Below are 20,536 nucleotides of genomic sequence, written 5' to 3' on the forward strand. Positions count from 1 at the left end.
TAATATAAAATATAAAGTTTTTTTGGTTATGTGAACAGGGACTGTTTAGTTGTTTTAATTTATTGTTTGTCTAATACATAAAAATATAATTTTTAGCTTAACACAATTTTTACACTGATTTCTAAAATATTTCCGTTTTCTTGTCTGTATAATTTTTTTTAACAATTTGATTACTTATCGGTCCCCAATTTTCAAATAAAGATAATATTTTAATTATTTCCAAATCATCATCAGTCTTTTTTTTTTTTTTTTTTTAATTTACAAATTTTTGGAAATTGGATTTTATTTTTATGACTCATAGCACAAGTTTGCATTTTTGGGAATCAGAGTATTTAAAACCATCTTATTAAAACTAGACCTTGTAAATGTTATTTTAGTGTCTCTTCAGTATCTGAGGCAACACACCCCCACCAAACTCTGCATGTTGTTTTTTAAGCACAGGGTGGCTTTTGGCTGAACACCATTTAATCAGAACTATGCAAAGTTTGTTCTAGCAATTTTCCTGAAATACTTTTAAACATCAACAACTCCTCCACAGTCCTACAGCCTGTGTTGTCTTTTGCTTATTAAAATACTCTTGTGCAAACATTTGTTCAATACAGGGCATTTCTGCAAAGTACACTTACAGGAAATCCAGAATTCTAAGCTGGCCTGGTTTTGTTTTCCACAAACTGCTGTGAATTTGTTGTTAAATAGACTTTAAGTGATAATAATGCCACACCTTCACTGTGCTGTCAAAACACTAACTTCTTTCAATCACTGATATGTGTATCTATTTTCCTATTCTAAGGGAACCACTCTGTATGTATCATTAAACATCATTTATTTTTACCATTGGCTCCTGCCAATTTCTTTTGGGGCCACCAACACTGCTCATAGAAAGAAAACTATATTTTAAAATGCACTTTTAAATTGATATGCCAGTCATTATCAAGTATAAAGTCTAAATCCGCGGCATCAACCAAAATGCTTTACAGCATGTTTCATCCTCTTAAGAATTTAATCTAATAGCAACTCCTTTGCCTAGCAGCCTCACTGGCCTACTTATTAACAGTGTCACAGACCTTGTAGTTCCACTGTGTTCATACTCTTCATACAGCTTTAAATAAAAAACAAAAAAAAACTTATGATCTATGTGCATAAAGACTGTTCTCTTTTTTCCTCTCTGCCATATTTATACCTTACCTCTAAAGTGATGTGCACATTCATGTAATGAATGCCGAGTGTGTGTAGGAAGATTTATAAATAACTCAAGTATTACTCTGAGGTATGAGTATTTTTAGCCCTAATCAAACTTTTTCTGTGATGTAGGAACGCCTAGTAAACGCAGGTCCCGGTGGCTGATATATACCGCCACTTGAAGAGTAAAACCATACTACCTTCAGGCTAGTCCTCAGTTTTACATTTTCATGTTTCTCTGCTATATGGAAGTGGTGGTGTCAGAAAATGAGGGTCAAAAACATCTTAGGTAGCAATACCGAGAAAAAAAAAAAAAAAAAAAAAAGTATAGCAAGCAGGTGGTGCAGAAGTATACTCACTGTTGGGTGTTTGGGGTAGACCATCGCCAACCATGGCGTCTGATTCTACAAACAGACAAACACATCAATTTAAAAAAATAAATTAATTTAAAAAAATAAATAAATAAAAAATTGCAGCTCCATGAAAAAAATGCTGCTAATGTGTGCTCTGTGCTTCCAACCTGGACTCCAATTTATATATCTACAGCCTCAAACAGCGTAAAATACAGAATTTTTTGAAATCGACACCAAAACCAAAAAACTTAATATATTGGAGAATTTTTTAGACACATTTTAGACCCTTACATTTGTTATTTGCAGTTAGTTGAGTCCTTAATAACACAAAAATAGAGTTTAAAAAAAAATTGTATTTTAGTATCTCGCGGCTCAGATGAGCTGACTGGAACATCAGAAACAAGAACAAACACGTTTTCCCAACAAGGAAGTTGAAGAGTACCTTCCGGTGGACAAACTATGCAACATCAACAGTCATATCATAGCTGAGGGACATTTCTTCCATCATTTCTTTACTGACTTCATTTTCATTTATTGGGCAATATAATATATCACCATATTAGCCCCGCCAATACGCTGGTCAGGCTCTAAAAATAACTGACTTACACAATCAGATTTAAAACAATTCCCAGTCAAAGCAGGGCATGCACGCCTCTTTGAATACTTTTCAGACTATATTCTTAAAAGCAAAAGTGCAGCAATCAGTTATTTGTTTTTACATAAAGGACCAAATACATTTTTTAATAAATAGCAGCTTCTTACCTCTGTGCGCCCTGACATGTGTCTGAAAGCAGTTGTAATACTTGTACTTTTTCCCACATACCCCACATACATATGAACCTGCAAGAAAATTCAGAACAGAGTGTCAGAAAAAATAAAGTGATTCCTATCAGGGTCACATATATAGGCTTGCAAGAAAAAAAAGTTCAGAACCATATGGGATTTCCCAGGATTTCTGAATTGAAATACGGTCTGGCCTTCATCCAAGTAATATTTATAGAATAACTAATAACACATTAACAATTATAGTTTTCACGTCTGTACTAAAACACATTGAAAATGACTTACAGTCCAAGTAGGACAAAATTAATCCCCCTTTCCTGTACCAATAACCTCTGTAGAAGCTACTTACAATTGGGTTTTCTACAAATGGAGGAAGTGGAGTAGAAAGAGGTTAAAAAAAAGAAAAAAGAAAAAAAAAAAAAGAAAATGAGGAAGACACCTAGAGATATAGCTACACGTTACTAAAATCTTTGTTCACATGTCACTGGACTTATGAATATTACTAGTGGAAGGACAACCTCAGGGGAGGGAAACACTGCTTCACATCTCAACCTACCAAAAGGACTCAGAAAGTCCACAACACTTTTGAGACATGTGCTGTAAACAGATGAGCCAGAAGTTTCATTTGTGTGTTTCAGAGTTTGTGGCTGCTCCAAAACCTCTAGGTCTGCAAGCCCTGAAGTCATTAGGGGAACAATAAATTTAAAATTCAAGAAAGAGAAAAGTAGTTCATAACCCCCTGTTTGAAAAGGCTGAGCAACAAAACAAGACAATGACCAAAAGCACAGGTGACTGTCAAGTGAATAGCCAAAATGGACAAAAATGACTTGGCTAGTCCAAAGTCCTGACCTTGATTTATGGGATGACCTGTAGAGGACAGTTCCATTAGGGCATTTCAGAAATACCAATGTAGTGAAACCATTTTGCAAGGCAGATTGTCCAAAAACCCTCTGAACTCTGCAACTCTGATAAGCACCAGCAACTAAAGGAGGTTATATGAGTTACTAAATCCATTCATTTCCAGCTTGTGAATGATCACCAATGTGTTTAATAAACACATATGAAAATACAACTGTGTGTGTTACGTGTTTAGTCAGATTGTCTTGTCTAATAACTGATTTAAATAAAGATCGGATCAAATTTTATAAGTAATCAATGTGGAAATCTTTTTCTTGTAATTCTACGTAACCCTGTAGTTACACAAACACAGTGACCAGTTGGGGACCCCTCTGCCCACCACTGGTAGACCAATCAGCAAGTGGTTGCTGTCTTTTGATGTGAAATCAACTACATAAGCCTCTAGTTCCATAGGTCTAGAGACTGGTAGGTGGTTGGGAAGTCCCAAAACACATGGCAAGTGGTTGCTAGAGTTTTGCAGACAGTCTCCAGATAAAATTGGCCACAGAGTAGTACATGGTGCTGCACCGAAAACCTCGCAATTGGTCGCTAGCAGATTACTGGGGTTGCATGGGAGTGGCCATGGAAAACAATGACTTACTTGCATAAACGTGCCAACTACTCGTGGACTTGTTATGAAACTGTGAAAAGCACGACGCAAACCAGAAACAGAATGTCCACCTATCAAGTACAAATTGTGCCTTATAACTGTAACAAATACATTTCAAAAAGTACAAATATACATTTTCCCTAGCAACCACAAGTTGCCGGAGAGTTCCTGATAGGATGGCCTGTGTGACTGAGGTCTAATGTATGGTAGTCTTCTCCATCACCTAATATTTTCTTTTGCCTCCTTTTTTCCTTCTTGAATATTACCCTAAAACAAATTTTAACATTCTCTGAATTTAGATTTATCATACATGACATTTAGTGTGGTCTTTTACCTCCTTCTGCTGCCTATATAGGAATACAAATTTCAGCAAAGACTGATATTAGGGCTAGTGTAGAAGGGTGCATTTAAAGCGAAGGAGGATGCATTTAAACTGGCCATCTTTAATTTCTACCCATTTATTTGCTCTATCAAAATGCTCCATCATGCTCAGGTACACCCTGAAAGTGTGATTATGTTTCAATTTAATGTTTGACAGTCACAACATCTGTACATGCCAACTAACCATGCATTTTATCCCTCGGCTAAAGGTGGAGATTTATTTTCAGTGCCATTTGTCTGTTAGCAAGAATACACAAAAACATCAGGATGAAGAAAAAAAAATAACTCAAAAGTGAATTTATACATGTCTAGTTTGTTGTGTCACTGAATTCTAACGTCTTATTTTGAAATCCTTAATATTCTTCCCAAAAAGTTGCCAGTTGTTGTAAGACTAATAATCACAACCATCATCATGTGACTATTTCCAGTTTACAAAAGTTTACAAAAGAATGAAAGGCAAACCTAAACAAAACTCAGACTACCTCTTTTTGTTGTCTTGTAGAATTTAACTTGTACATGTATAGCTGTTGTACTTCCCTTGTACAATAGGTATGCATTTAAAGTGGTGTTATCGGAGCAGTTATGGCACTATCTACCTTTACCACCTCAATATATGGAGGTCAAAGAAATTTGACTTACTTATATGAACGTCTACAACACCAGTCAATGTTTTCTTAGGGGCCATTCGTGAATAACCTTGATTAACCAGTAAAGGGTTTATAAAATGTGAGACAGATGTTGATTTTTTTTTTTTTTTTTTTTAATGTCATTTTTTGCTGTTTTCAACAGCTACGAAGTAACGTCAGGGTCATGAGACACCAGATATGACTGCTGTCACCAAATGCACAGACATGTCCACATGTACATTCACACACCTATGCACGAGTCTGTGCTCTTCGTTGGAGGAGGAGTACCAAGGGCAAACATACCCTCGGACTGAGCTCGACGGGATCCACCGCCACTTGCTCCCCCATTTCCTCCAATGACAACACAGATCTCAGCAGGATTGGGATCACTGACTTTCCCGTTGCTCGTCTCTGACGTCCCAGGCTCCTTCTTTACGGTGACAGGTGGTGAACTAGTAGTCTTCTTCGCTGGGGCATCTGTGGCTGCGCTCCCACCCTCTGCCTGCTCCTTTCCAGGATTGGGTGACTCTTGTGCACTCATGACTCCACCTCCTCTGAGCCTGTTTTCCTGTATGAGGAACAGAAACAGAGAGACAAAGAATTTACTGCCCCAAAGGAATATACACGCCTTATTGTGGTATGACCTTAAGCCCAATATATAGTATCAAAGCGTGGCACCAGCTCAGCCAGGTTCAGCTTAAATGTGTTGTTTTAAAGAAACCATGGTAACATACTCAATATAAAACAAAAGCTGACTGGATGTCAGATTTTATTTGATTAAGCGTAGAAGAAAAATCTGCCCAAAATAAATCACATTTGGCAAATACACAACTCAAAAAAAGACTATGAAAACCACTCATCTTCTAAAACAGTCAAGAGCTGCATTAACTCCAGGGTATAGGAGACATTACAGATAATATTTCAGTGGCAGTGAAATTTTAAGAATGGAAAACACAGTCCATTTTAACACAAAGTGGCTTAACTGATCATAAGTGACCTTTGAAGGCATAAATTCTGCAGCCTTGTGGCACTGAAATGCTCTAATTTCAAAAATATCTAAATTGCACAACTTGCCACTTCAGCACATCGCCATAAAAGGCCTTGTCAAGAGAATGTGCTCCAAATGCAACCAAGCAAAACAGAGTTATGCCAGGATGAGTGATATTATGGAAAGAGGGAAAATTGGTCTTCTAATAATAGCACACCAATGCAGCAACAACAAGCCTTTTCATAGATGAAATACACCTTTCTTTGGAAATGACACACTACTGACAAGCTTCAGCAAACAGACCTATGAACTGGCAAGAAAACATTTGAGGTTTGCAGTTCAGATAGTAAACCATCAACCATCATTTAATTAATAAATGAGTAAATAATCAGTCCCATTATCAAACTATAAGATTACCCTTGAGCTTACTTGTTCTATCGATATCCTACAATCCTTATATAAAACAAGCTGTATTTGTATAACAAACTTAAATATAGCTTTTTGGTTTAACTATTTAAATACTTGTTAGGGGCCGATAATACAGGTCAACAACAAAGATCATTTTATTATGTTATGGTTAAAGTTTTCATGTTTGTCAGCGGTGAGGTTCTGCAACTTTCAGGAACCGTAGTAAACCCATTTTACGCATTTCTTTCAGATTTTTCCAAGTCTTACTATTAAACTGGGAAGATTGCTTTCACTCAGTTGGGAATAGTTCAGTTTCTTGTAAAGTGGGGCTGTATAAGGCTCTGATCTACAGTACAGTTAATATGTTACCTACAATAGACAGCAGTAGGAACGCCCCCACGACGACAGGAGCACCCACTGACACAGAAAGTAAAGCCATGCAATGCCGTGGACAAAATCAGCAGCAAAACGCACATCAGCGTTTTGCTGCTGATTTTGCTGCCATATATAGAGCATTTGTAGACTAAATACTGGTTAATTTACCACTTCATTAATTTATTCTGTATGTTAAAATTCAAAAGTCTACACCAAAATTACATCAATTCACAATAAGCAAGAGTTTAAAAAAAAAAATGATATATGCCTATCGGTACAGACTAGCAGCATTGAAAAGAACAATTTCTGTCTTTGCAAGTTGTTGTCTATACTGTACACAGACTGTATATAAAACAAGGACGCGATCTAACAAGCCAGGTCATTAGAGCTGGTGACTTACAGCAAATTATTAGAACCTCTATAGGAAGCCGAAGGGCTGACCTTATGGGATCTGGTGTTATCTTTGCTACTTAAGTGTGTCGTGTCATCCCATCAAAAAATTAAAGCTTTCAAAAAACAGCTGTGGACACACTATGTGAAAGGAATTTATTTGACAACACTCCCAACTGCTAAAGGGACTGTGGCAATAAACAACAAAAACCAAGAGCCACATGAAAGTCAATGTGTAGAGGAAGTCACAATGGGACCTTCCAAAGTCTGGTGGTCCTCTTTGTTAGTGAACCGTGTGGTGTGGTGTGATGTCAAGAGCTACAGAGCTTTCTAAGGCATTTGTACAAAGCAAATTTGTGGGTGCATTCAAATCTGCCAAAGGATTTAATTTACTAATGCCTCTGTGAGAAACTTCAAACAACTCAAATTTTTCCAAGACTGGCCAGTAAAATTTATTCAGTCCATCAGCACATATATTAATGTCTATATTAATTCTACAAGCATAAGAAGCTCAGAACATTCAGAAGAGCCAAGCTGTGTGTGAATTTCTAAAATGGCTGACCATTGTAGTTTTATTCAAAATATGAGATACAACAGCAGAAGCTGCTAAAAATATTGTTCTGACTCAAAGGCTTCAGAAGGTATTGCATATAGGACTGCATAGCTAAAGAGCAGTCAGGAGACATCATGTGAACCACAAAAAGCACCTATAAGAGGCATGCGATTCCAAGAACTGGTCCCCATGTGATCCCCAGAGTACTGAAAGAAGGTGGCCGAATCAGACGAATTACATTTTCACCATTTTGACATTTTGGTGTTTGAGTGACATTAATCTGAGGAACTACAGGAAAAAGGTAAACCAGAAGAGGTAGTGTCATGTCAATGTTACTTTGACACATACCGTCTAAATTCAGAACAGCCTAATTGCTCAGGCCTCGCTTATCATGACTATGATCGTTCTCACACAGCAAAACACGTCCAGGAACTATTCTAGGATGACAAAGAGTGGTGGTTTTTGACTATGACCCAAAGTTCCCAGATCTCAAAGTGACTGACTCTCAAAGTGAAATGTGAGGTATGCTAATCTATGGAAAACCCAACTGACAAATAGAGGAAATAAGATCTGCTGTTCTACAGAACACCTTCAGAGGTCTGGGTAAAATCTATGCATCGAAAGCATAGAAATCAAAGCAGCTTTGGTGGGAAACCTACAGATTATTAGGAAGGATGATTTTTTTAGAAGTAACGTACAGACAGACGAATCAAACACAGTTTTAGAATAACACGAAACATGTTTGGGACAGACAAAAAACAGCTGGTTCTTCAGGAGACGAACCGTATAGCGACTGTACAGCATAATAGTGAAAATATTATGGTTTGGAAATGCTTTCCTGTTTTGGAACAGGGCAACATGCAGTCATTAATTCAAGTATGGACTACACCTTAAAAGAAAAGTGAGGCCATCTGTGCAAGGGTTAAAGATGAAACAGAAGTGAACCTAACAAGAAAATAATGATCCATAGCATACTAGAAAAGCACAGAGGAAGAGGTCAGAAAGAAAAAAAAAGAAAAAAAAAAAAGGACATGCTATGGTATGACCAAATCAAAGCAATCCCCCTTTACATTGCATGGAAATTTGAAATGGGCAGTAACTAAAATATTTTTAGCAAGTGGATGTCAGGGACCAGTGGAAAGTCAGGACAATTACTTACATTGAGGGCACAATAGTAGCTTCTTAAGCCACAGAAGCATAACACTGACATCTATATTTTTGTCAACTATAAGTTTATTTCCCTGACATGCTGTTTTGTCGGTAGGCAGATTGCAGGGATGCTAATGACAGGGCACTGGGTATTTAGCTGTCTTGTATCTTCCCTGCTGTACTGTTGGCATCACATTTGATACATGAGCTTTTGAACTTCCTACATCATCAGTATAGTGTCTTTCCCCCGGAAAAATCAAAATAAATTGCACAACGCATCTTTATGCAATAAATTGCAAAAACAAAATGCAAATATGACACTCATATATGCAAATTAATATTTAATTAATGTAATAAATATATGCCAGAAGGTTCAACAAACACTCCATTTTCAAAGAAATATAATTTTCTGGCAATTATTTAATGAATTTGTCTTTAAAGGGAAATAAGTTCTTTATTATAAGTAATAAGAGAAAAATGTTTAGCCTTTCTTTGAAAAACTTCATTGGCTGGATAAAGTTAAAACCTACACAAATGGTGGTGACAGAATTTATTTTCTGTTCAGTTTATATTCTTCCAAGTCACAACATATGTATTTAACATCAACTGCCTTTCACCAAGTGCTTGGCCACAGTGGAGAGGAAAAATACCCTTTTAACATGAAGGTCCCCCATTTACACTATCAGGACAAAAACCAAGCCTTCAAATCCACAAAGTCCAGAAAACAGTACAGTAGAGTTACAGTAGCATCTGAAATGGAAGATGTGGAGAATCACAAGGACTCCTGCTGAAGCTGAAGACCAGTCAAAGTGATAGCTAGAAAAGGTCATTTTTACACAGCTTCAAACATCATCTGCAGAGATGGGATAACCTTCAGGAAGGACGACCATGTCAGCAGCACATCAATCACAGCTATACGGTGAGGTAAAGCCACCCAGAAATAAAATGGTCTATGACAGCCCAGTTTGCCAAATGGCATTTAAAAGAAGCACGAGAGGAAGCTACAATTACTGCCTGGTGGTTGTATCCCTCTGACAACAAGTCAAAGTCTGTTTTCCAACCATGTCCAGACTTGACAACTGACCTTTTAGATATAAAGATTTATCTCATTATTTTATCGCATTAGGCATTAATGTGAAATTTTGTCGGCACTAATGTATGAATTCTTCACTTCTGTTCTAAGATCAGTGATATTGATCTTTTTTGGCCATTAAATTGTAAATCAGTCATTCCTTGAGTCCAAGTAGGCATTTGGACCAGATGAAATGAAATTCCTTTTAGACATTATTTCTATTGTCTATTCACGAGAATGGATGTGACACGAAAGTAACCTTGACCTCTGGCTACCAAAATTTCATCAAGTCACCCTTTAGTTCAAGTGACTGTTTCTGCCCAGTTTGAAGAAACTGTTCCTCAAGATTTTGTGTCCACAAGAATGAGACAGACAGAAAACCTAAAAACTAAATGATTCTGGTGAGCACAAAAATAAATGTTGGGAAAGAAATTCAAACTCTTGGATGAGTTCAGAATAGGTCTCTTTCAAGTAACCCTATCAAAGGCCAGATTCACACAGACTTCTCTCCTCCGACTGTGTGAAAATGGAGAGACGCAGTGAAGAAAACTAAATGCTGCCAAACAGGCTACTGACATAACGCTATGATTTCTTCTCAGAAATATTTCAGTTTAGCTTCTTTTTATAAATCATTTTAACTTATTAAAATTCATTTTACAACACAATCAAATACGCAACAGATGAAGAGGTTTGAAAACTACTAAATTCATTATATGAATGGATAGACGAATCAACAATTCCAAAGAGAGAGAAAAAAACTCCCAAAATAGTCAAAATTAAGCACAAGTTAATGTACAAGTTCACATACTATCCAAACATTGGTTATGTATTTACAGCTGCAGGCCTTTTTAACAGTGGGTGGCTGCATAACATCATAGAGCTAATAGTTAACTGGTATTTAAGAAAATCTCAATTGTTATTAGTTCAACCAGCTACTATTTCTGTTGAGAGGGGAGCCAACTAACTAACTGGATACATCCCTAACTAATTACTTTATAGATTGAGTTAGGCGGCTTTTAGGAGCCCCATAACCCCTAAGCTTGATACCTACATGAGTGTATCTAAAAACTAATGCCATTACAACCAGCTAAGAGGGCTGCATTTGTAGCTTTATTGTCAGGGACTTGTGGAAAACACACTTTCAAGGGAAGTCTGTTGGCACAGTTTGTTCAAAGTAAATTAACGGCTAACAACAACAAAAAAAATCAAGTCTTGCTGATTGACAACATTTTTAATTTTATAACAAAAGTGTCATTTTTTTCTTTATTGAGTTGAATACTGACTGATAATGACTGCCTCTTGACTGAGATTGGTTTACCCTGCTGTGGTGGAAATTAAGATGTGGTCAGCTAAAATAAAGATTGTGAAATTAAACGTAACCGACTTTTGTCATCTGCAATCAAATGAATCGATGGCAAGTACACATTTATTATTAGATCAATCCCTCAGTCATGCATGTAATATTTCCTGTGCAGCATTTTTAATGCAAACCCTGAATATATAAAATGCCTGTTGTGGCATGTTTTCTTCTAATTAAAAGTCAATATGCAAAATTAGCCATCTGGCCTTATGTTTCTGAGTTTCATCGTCTGAGGCTTCTGATATACTGTAACCTACATGGGCAGGACAAAATCTAAACCAGATGCACATTTCGTTGATGTTTCACACAGACAAAGCACCAACTAAACCAACTGAACTGAAAGGCAAATAGATCAGTTGCAGAAATGATCAAAATGCCATTTGGATATCAAAAAATAAAATAAAACTAAAGCACTGGTGCAACAGACAGGTTAAGTAAAAATGGATGCACTGTTTTGTGATTTATAAATGTCAACGAATAGAGATTAACCATTCTATCACCATACTACATTTATCTAGGGCTACAAAAAACAAGGTTAGGCACAGACGGAAAACATCTCTAGGACATACCTCTGTTCAGAATTCACTACTTAGATGAGGTACTTAAAATAATTGGCCTATATTTGGGCAGTACAGTATCTGCCTCTGCACAGCAATGTAGCAAATCAATCACTGTGCTTGGTTAAAGCAAACAAATCTTGTGCTTCAAAACTAGGGAGATTTTCTTTGAAATATACCTTGCCTTTTTTTGGCAAAAATCATTCTGCTCTGCATGTTAAGCAGACTGGAAGAGAGATTCCAAATATAAAATACAAATTTGTTTAAGGCCTATGAAAATGTTTCCACTCTGGAGGGATTAAAAATAGGAATCAGCTAAAATGGGGAATGGAGGGTGGGGAGGAGGAAGGGGGGGGGCGGGGGTCACTTCAATCACTGCTTTGACTGCCATGTTTGTATTATCCAGAGTAGACTCAGTGACCAAGAGCAAGGGTTGACCAAAAACCTGTTTCACACTAAAGGCTTTGCTTCCCTCGATTCTTTAATCAAAAGCAGAGTTTTCTGTCCTCTGTAATAAATGTCTTCCAAGATGGTGTATGACCAATGTTTTGAAAAAGCAATAATGCAGAGAAATGGATAACCCCCCCCCCCCCCCCCACACACACACACACACACACACCACCTCTCTTACACATACACACACAGGATGCTCTGGAAAAAGAAACTGTGTCGTCTAGTAAAATTCCATCAGCATACACTAAAGAAAGAAAAAAACCATAAAAACCTTTTCAATCTATATGTTAATGCCACGAATTAAAATTTAATAACATGAGATATTGAAAAGCAGACTTGAATTATACAAAAATAAATCCTGAAAGATCAGGCCCCTAAAATTAGAAATTCAGGGCTGCATCCGGACTGCTGCTAAACCCTTGTAGGCTGGCAGATTAAATTTTTGATGAAAATCAAAATTACACTGCACACTGACGCAGGCGCAGCAAACCTGGCACTATTGTGATTTATGGATTCATTAAACCCACCAGAGTTTCACCCCTCCCCTTTTCACTCAAAGAAATGAGATTTGCTGTGCTGAAAATTTGTATTTTGAGAAAAGCTACTCAGGCTCTGCTCTACCTTCAGAAACGGTCAAGGAAGGAAGAAAAAAAAGAGAGCGAGAGAGAGAGAGAGAGAGCTTCTGTGTATATAACCACTGCACGTAAACAGGTCTAATTTTCATTGCTGCAGCAATTGAACATCCCTATGCATTATTCATGAAACCAATAAGGTTCATTTTTACAAAGGAAGAGGCAGGAAAAATATGTGCAGAATGCACAGAATTTTTTTAATGCAGCACTCCAACCCCTGAAAAGCCATTCCCTGGAGACTAATTTAACTGAAGCCATTTTCAGACATTTTCAACATGCCACTAAGAAAACAGGAGAACATAAGGTGTTCTTAAAAATAGATGTGTGGCTTTGTTTGGTTTTTTAAATGCATCTGCAAGGAAAGAAATGGACATCAAAGAGAGACTCAGAGTAGCACTGCTTGCCCTTTGAATGGATAGTGAAACCTCTGTACCAAGTTAATGACAATCAGAGCAGCAAGTATACTTCAAACCGTGTAACCCACAGGCTGCGATATGATCCCTCACCATCTTGTGTTCATCAGAGCCTGAAGAGACAAGTTTCACCCCTCCATCCAAACTATTCGGCCTCAATGAAACGAAGCTTTTGTTCATCAAAAGTACTGACAGACCTGCATTCCTCCTACCTTAAAATGAGAACGCTCCTAGAATACAATCCTCAAATCATTTTTTCCCCTTTTTTGCAACAGTGCACCATTATTCTTGAGTATTTTATAGCTTATTACTTGGTCCTTTAGGTATTCTGCAAATAAAACATTGCCATCACTGAAGAAAGACAGTGATCCAACCCTATTAAACTCATGACACTGGTTGCCCCTCTTCAATTCTGTGCCTTAACTGGAACTCCTGCATTTTGATTAGACTTTTGCAGCAAAAGGTCAGAATTTACACCCAGATTTTGCATACCACCCATACAATTTCCGCCAGCTCGCTGAATCGAATGAATGCAGATTTGAAGGTCAGCATTAAAATTACCCACAGCAAAATGGCCTCTGCAGTTTCCCTTACATTAAAAGGAAAAAAAAAAGCAAGCCACGCAGGATGGGAAACTGTTTGGCGTCTGCAGGATTAATATAAACAGTAGAGGCATTGGTTGTGATTGTTTTTCCTGCCCTCAAATTATGCTGACATGCTCTTTTCTTCTTCCAGTGCTGTTCAGTTCACTATGGATAGCTATTTTTTCCCCTCACTCACACATTTCTAGTCTTTAGAAATAGTAGTACAAATTGTACCTCATTATTAAATCACACTTGCAAGGAACTAAAAAACACAAATAAAAATAAACCAAAGGAAAGAGCAGAAGTAGAGTTGGTGGCTACTTATGTGCAAAATTTCTTAAATGGCAACTTGAATGCAAGAAAAGACAGCACAGCAGAAAAAAAAGTCTTTAAAAAGGACTATTTTGCAGAAATTAAACACTAAACGCGTTGCCTGTTTCATCTTAATGTGACTCAATCACACACTAATCCCTTCTGTTGATTTCAAAAGCATGTAATCGCTCGCCTCCGTTTGGATAAACTAACACACAATTCAATAAACAACACTCACATCTAGTCTCGTTACAATTTCTAATTTCTCAAAATGACTGCCTACAGGTGGCGCCAACAGCACCCGGTTTCCAATCCCCCCTCCTCCTCCCATCTTCCAAAAAAATAGGAATTAAAAAAAAGTCGAAATGTATTTTGACATGACGACACTTTGGCGTTTTATCTTTATTATCTAACGGCGAACAGCGAGCCGTCAAATGCGACACAAAAGTAACACCAGCGTTAAGCGAGTGCCAGGGAAGCAACTCTGGAGCTCTGCTCAAATTTGCAGGAAAAAATTCACAAAACATGGCTGCAGGAGGTTTTTGTGTTTCAGATTGTTCCTCCCCTCATCGTCCTTCATGTTGCCACTATCGCCCGGTTCCCCCCCTTCGCTCTACCCGAATAAACAGTGTTTTAAACATGGGTGGCGTACACATATATGCGAGCGAACTGGGTGTACACACGGCTAAGCAGCAGTTCAACAGAAACTTCATTGCTAAAATTTAGTCCTCCCCCCCAAAAAAGGGGGAAAAAAGGAAAAAAAAACATCAACAGATTAGGTCTATTTCTGATGGCTTCACAGCTTGCACCCCGGTTTAATGCCAGGCAGCTATCGTTTGCTAATGTGGAGGGAGCCGAAACTTAACACTCGCTACTGAAATTTCTAAAAAAAAAAGAAAAAAAATTAGATTTCTGAATTAACTGAGGATTAAAAAAAATAGAAAACAGCGGTTTGACATACCTCCAAAAACGATGTAGCTCATGCGAAACAGGCTGGCGCTCCAGAAATCTTCCCTCCCCGAACAGAGGTGACTGCACAACTGCTTCCTCAAAAAAAAAAAAAAATTGTGAATTAGTTATGAGAAATTCAAAATGATAAAAAAAAAATCACCTCCGCGTTTTTCTCCCCCCTCCGCGATTCGCTGCGTTACATTTTAGTAAAGTGTAATGGCGTAATGAGTCGTGAATTTGCCGAGCTTTGGTCGGTCCGTGCAAGCTCTCGGTTTCTGCCTTGCACAGGGGGGTTTGTGTTGCGGTTCCTCCTGTGGAAATTTTCGTCCGCCATATACAAGGGCAGATTCCGAAATTGCAGTGCCGGCCTGTATATTAGCCCACATGAAAAAAAAAGTAAAAAAAAAAAAGAAAAGAAAAAAAAGTCTGGGAAGAAGACAGAAAAAAAATGTTGGCCGACTGTGAAGTTACACGGGGAAAAGCGACTGGAAATTACGCAGAGGAAAATATTCTCATTTCAGAAGAAGTTTTATAACAGCAGACGCCTTGTGATGTTGAACTGTGTAATAATTGCTTTATTTGCAGAATTATCTTACAATCATTTATGTGTATCGCTGTCTATAATCTAACTTAACTTAACTATAACTCACATAAATGATCCAATTTCCAGATGCTTGAATTAATATTAATCGATAGAAAAGTTGGAGCTATTCATTGCACGTCTTTCCCCCTCCCTTTTCCTAAACCTACAAAGATGCTGATTGTTTAACGCACGCAGTTAAGTAAACAAAAAAAAAATCAAAGTTAGTATTGACAAACAATGACAACAAGGGTCAGTAATTTTCACCAAATCCTCCACGTTTGCTGCAGTGTCTCAGCAAGGTTTGTTTAGAGTATTTGTAAAGAGAAAGCTTTTGGTTGGCCAACATTTTTTTGTTCTCAAAACCTTGCTCTGAGAATTATTCTTTTTTTTTCCTTTTTAAATTGTTTAGTTTTGTTTCTAGAAACAAAGTATTTGGCCCAAGAACCGGTCTATGCTGTCAACTCATGGTAGTTTAATACATTTGTCATGTAGATATGTGCTGTAAACGTGGGGTTGAGTTTTTAGAACTAGATAAGAATTCAAAATACACAGTACTAGCCTCTGTGTTATACTACTACTACTACTACTACTACTAATAATAATAATAATAATAACACGTTCAAACCATTTTAAGGAATAACTGAATGTTTCTTTTTGGCCAAGTTTGACAGAAGATAAATACTATACAAAATATGTTATCTATTATTATCCATTATCAATGAATCTGCCTGTGTGGGGTTGTTTGTTTTCTATGGTGATATAATTGATCAAGAAGGTGACTTATTATTTAAGTGTAAACCCAAAAGTCAGATTCTAAAAGAGATAATTAAACAAATGATGAAAAAAGTTGTTGTTTTTTTAAAGAAAATAAACCTGCTGATATTACAAATCCAATTGCAAAGAAGGAGATGAAAAACATCTCCCAGACAACAGTGAGGGATCAACCAGAAATATAAAGCTACTGCATTTATGTTGTAAAAATCTGAAAATCTGTGTAAAAGGGGTGCAGAACTTTGCAGGAGGTTTGCAGGTGTCTGAACACCTGCCCAGGCATTCTCTTTTACAGCAGTGTGGCAAACAGAAAGCAAGAGTGCTTCAGAAGTTCCAAAAGATTCATGATGGATGGATTGAAAGTGGGTTGCTGGGGCTGTGGGGGTGTTAAATTCTAACCATTTTGCATGTCAGCAGAAAAATAGTTTCCCTATGACTCTTGATGCAAGCGGCATCATGCTGATGCTTCTCTGCTGCAGCAGGATGGCTCGTGAGAGCAGAGGGTCAAGTGAATGCACAACACAGAGAAATCCTGCAGGATGCTGGGATCTGCAAAAGAGTTGCAACTTGAGAGAAGCCAACAACCCTAAACATGGAGCTTCATGGTAACAGCCTCATTCAAACAAGAAATGGAGGGAAATAAATGTCAGCTTATGCCCCATGTGCAAGGTGGTAGAAGATGTGAAAAGCAGATATACAACAAAGGCTGTCAGCGCTCTCCAAAAGAGACGCCTTTCCTAAGCATCGACTTGAAGTATGTGAGTGATTATGCACCACTTACTTTGTGTTGTGTTACTGTGGTACATTTGTACTAAATCAATTTGTAGAGCCTTTTCCCTAATTACCCTAACTCTAATTATGTTCACTGATTTTATGATTTATTACTGTAAAACAACACAAGAAACTGTGAGAGTGGGTGGGGTGAGCGGGGTCCAATATGACAATTCATTTTCCTGTCCTCATGGGTGTATAGCATAATGTAATATCAATTAAAATCAGATTTGTTTTTTCAGCATGAAGATTAAACTCTGTTTCCATTGCTCAGCAGTGAAATTAATACCCCTTTGTATTCACAAAGTAATTACATGATGTAAGTTCATGAATCCTTCCTGGTATTTTGCTTTTCTGTCATTATTGAGATGCTGTTTTCATCATGTGCCGAGGTGTTTTGGATGCTTATTTTCTCCAGCATGTACATGGGAATGAGGGGTGTATGTGTGTGCGTGTTTTCACCAGTGATATTATTAATTATTTACAATCTACATTAAAAGCTTTGAATTTTGCCTTTCAAGAACGTTATCCCCGCTTTCTTGCAATTACTGCATTTATCATCTCTGTCCAGCAGAGGGCACCAGCATACCGACGATAGCCCCTTCCACTGCTACTATGCAGTGCCCTGTGAGTACAACATGTATGTGCACACAGTACCTGCTCACACTTTTTTTGCTCGCTGTCTCCATCTGCTGATGACAGATGTTTGCTCTTTAGCATTCTGAGGATGGACATGTTTTTGTGGGCTTTCAGTCACATTTAAAGCTCATCCAAATGTAATGCATTCACATGTATATTGTGCTTTTCTTCTTAGACTACAAGCCACATTTTAAACATAAAATGCAGCGCTTTATTCTTCGAGCACAAATTTAAAATCACCACTTTAACTAACATGCTTGTCTTGCCACAGCAATGCAAAGCCTCCACAGAACAGTCTCAGAGAGGGTTTGAACTAGGTACTGTGTTACTGTGAGGCAACAGCGATAACCAAACAACCACAGTGCCATCCATAAATGTGGTGCCTAGTGCACTAATTCTTGTCTGTCATTGGTCTGAAGATATTTACACTCAACAATGCTGAAACTTCAAATATATCAAATATCAATTTTTGTGAGTTTTCAGTTTATTTAAGAAGAAAATCTCATACCAAAGAAAAACAAAACAACAATGTGCTTCACTTTTGAAAACAATTGTGCACTGTACAGTGAATCAAAAGCTACCTGATGTTGTCACAAGAGGTTTCTATGTTTCTAACACTACGATGACATCATGGGCACTTGGTGAGGTCAAATGTGCAAGTCTGTCAAGACTGAGTGGTGTTTCGAGAAATGGAAAACGAATGAGAGAGTTGTTCATGGAAGGAGAGGGGGGAAAAAACTCTTCTATTTGCTGAAAAAACATTATAGCTCAGAAATTTGGGATAAAACCTACTATAGCAACCACTGTGTCCCAAATATTACAACACACGCTGCCATTTTTTCAGCACTCAAGGTTGGCCTGACCTCCTCCCAACCTAGTTTTTGAGGAAAAACATTCTTTGAAGTTACAGAGGAACCAACAGGTGAGAGGAGCCGACAACAACGATGCTATTTTTTCCCAGTGACCTACTTGGGTTTGAAAGCCACCAAACCTTTCGCTGCATGCTCAAGAGCTTTGCATAAATTAAGAGACAGTTCCCACAACTCTGGATACTACAATCTAGGCCTTACAAAAATTTGACAAAAATAACATGCACAGGGAGAACAACTTAGAGAAAATGTGCTTTGGTGCCACAGAAAGGACCGGAGAGATACGCAGAAGCTCAGAAAACTGCTGCTGTTTTGGTGCAGAACACAAACAGAATTTAAGAAAATACCTTTTAATTAACGCTTCCCTACCACAGCCATGGTCACTTTTGTCTTATGATTATATTTACATACACAATATACCAAACCTAAGAAGCAAACATTTAATTTGTAAAAAATCAGCTGCCCAAACAGCATCATCCATATATCTTCATGACTGCTTACCCCATTCAGAGGTAAAGAGATGCTGGAGCCTCTCCCAGCTGTAACTAGGTGAGAGGTGGGGTATACCCTAGACATGTGTCTATTACAAACACATACCTGTCTAGACATTTAACTTTCCTATTCATTTCTCCAACTTGAACAGTCAGTAGCACCTTAAGTTGGACTGAAAAATGCCCAAATTGATGAAAAAACTGGAAAAACACACCTACCCATTTGGTTTTTGGGGGTTTTCAACCTCATGTTCTGAATTATTGACCTTTGAGATCTGTTTGACATTTATTATTTTCTATCAATCACTGGTTTGTTTATTCCTTATAGTGTTTTAAGTTATGTGTTGGCAGTTTAGTCCCATCTTATTTATATTCTCTGGTTTTCTTAGTTTTACTTTCTAGTTTAGTTATAGTTTAGTTTCAATTCCTGAGTTTCAGTTTAGTCTCTCCTCTGTGCTTCCGCCATGATTTATTCTTGGTCTCTGTGTCCGGTGTTGTCACGTTTTTGGTATTTCCTGTTTTATTTTGTTGCTCTCTTGTCTTGTGCGCTTGGTATTTAGTTTTCCTTCCCCTGTCTCATTGTCTTTGTTAATGTCAGGTATGTTTCCCAGGTGTCTCCTCTCTGCCCCAGTCACCTTCTCTGTCTATTTATAGTTGCTGTCTTCCCTTTAGTCTTCATCAGAGAGTCTCTGTGTGATTCTTTGGTCTGGTTGTTCTAGTTTGCGGCTCCATTTTGGACTCTGTGTGTAGTTTCTTCCTTTGGACTTATGCTTTGCCTTTTGGAGCAGCTAACCCCAGCCTGTGTTCTATATCAGTCTGCAAATTTAGATCAAACTGTAACACTTTTATGTCAAAAATAAGTCACCCTTTGTAGTTCATGTCCTATTTCAGTGAAAGTTCAGGGTTTAAATTCCTTTCAAGTCAAAGAAGCATTATTTTAAACAATAATAAAATACATGTTCTCATCATCAGTGGTTGATCATTCAGTGATCGGATTCTTACCTGCATTGTTTTCAACTGCTAAAAGCACGTTAGGTACCGTTTTGATCTCGAACGCCTGTGTGCCTGTGTCATCATGGCGAAATTGGATCGCGGTGGCCTTTGTTATTATATAGACGATATATAATATATATAGGAGGTGTTTCTATAGTATGTTTGTGTGTCTGTGGACAGATGTTGTCAGCTAGACAACGAACATGAAATTTTACAAGTGTAATTGGGATTAATATAAAGGTTTCATTTTAAAAGGATGGAATAGTCATAGCAACAGGTGTCAAGGGGCTGCCTGTGGACACAACTATTAACTATTTCTTAATGAGGATATTGTTATGTAGTTTATGAACAAATTAATATAATATTTTCCATAACTTGTGTGGTGTCAGAACA

At 37.6% G+C, this 20,536-nt stretch overlaps 1 protein-coding gene across 4 annotated transcripts in view; it reads right to left on the reverse strand.

Annotated features, from left to right (window-relative positions):
• Window positions 1-15,216, reverse strand: part of znf618 (zinc finger protein 618) — a 44,187-nt gene extending 28,971 nt beyond the window's left edge. For 2 of the 4 annotated variants that reach the window (XM_063478449.2, XM_063478447.2), the window contains exons 1-4: window positions 15,037-15,216; window positions 5,133-5,397; window positions 2,295-2,372; window positions 1,539-1,583 (exon numbers count right to left, since the gene is read on the reverse strand). In XM_063478449.2, the coding sequence (XP_063334519.1) occupies window positions 1,539-1,583; window positions 2,295-2,372; window positions 5,133-5,370 (361 nt within the window). In that variant the 5' untranslated portion in view covers window positions 5,371-5,397; window positions 15,037-15,216. Of the gene's footprint in view, window positions 1-1,538; window positions 1,584-2,294; window positions 2,373-5,078; window positions 5,398-15,036 lie in introns of all 4 variants that reach the window. The other 2 variants (XM_063478448.2, XM_065471543.1) reach the window with 1 other exon arrangement.
• Window positions 15,217-20,536: the final 5,320 nt, after the last annotated feature.

This window comes from Pelmatolapia mariae, linkage group LG7 (genome assembly GCF_036321145.2).
Source record: "Pelmatolapia mariae isolate MD_Pm_ZW linkage group LG7, Pm_UMD_F_2, whole genome shotgun sequence".
Lineage (NCBI taxonomy): Eukaryota > Metazoa > Chordata > Actinopteri > Cichliformes > Cichlidae > Pelmatolapia > Pelmatolapia mariae.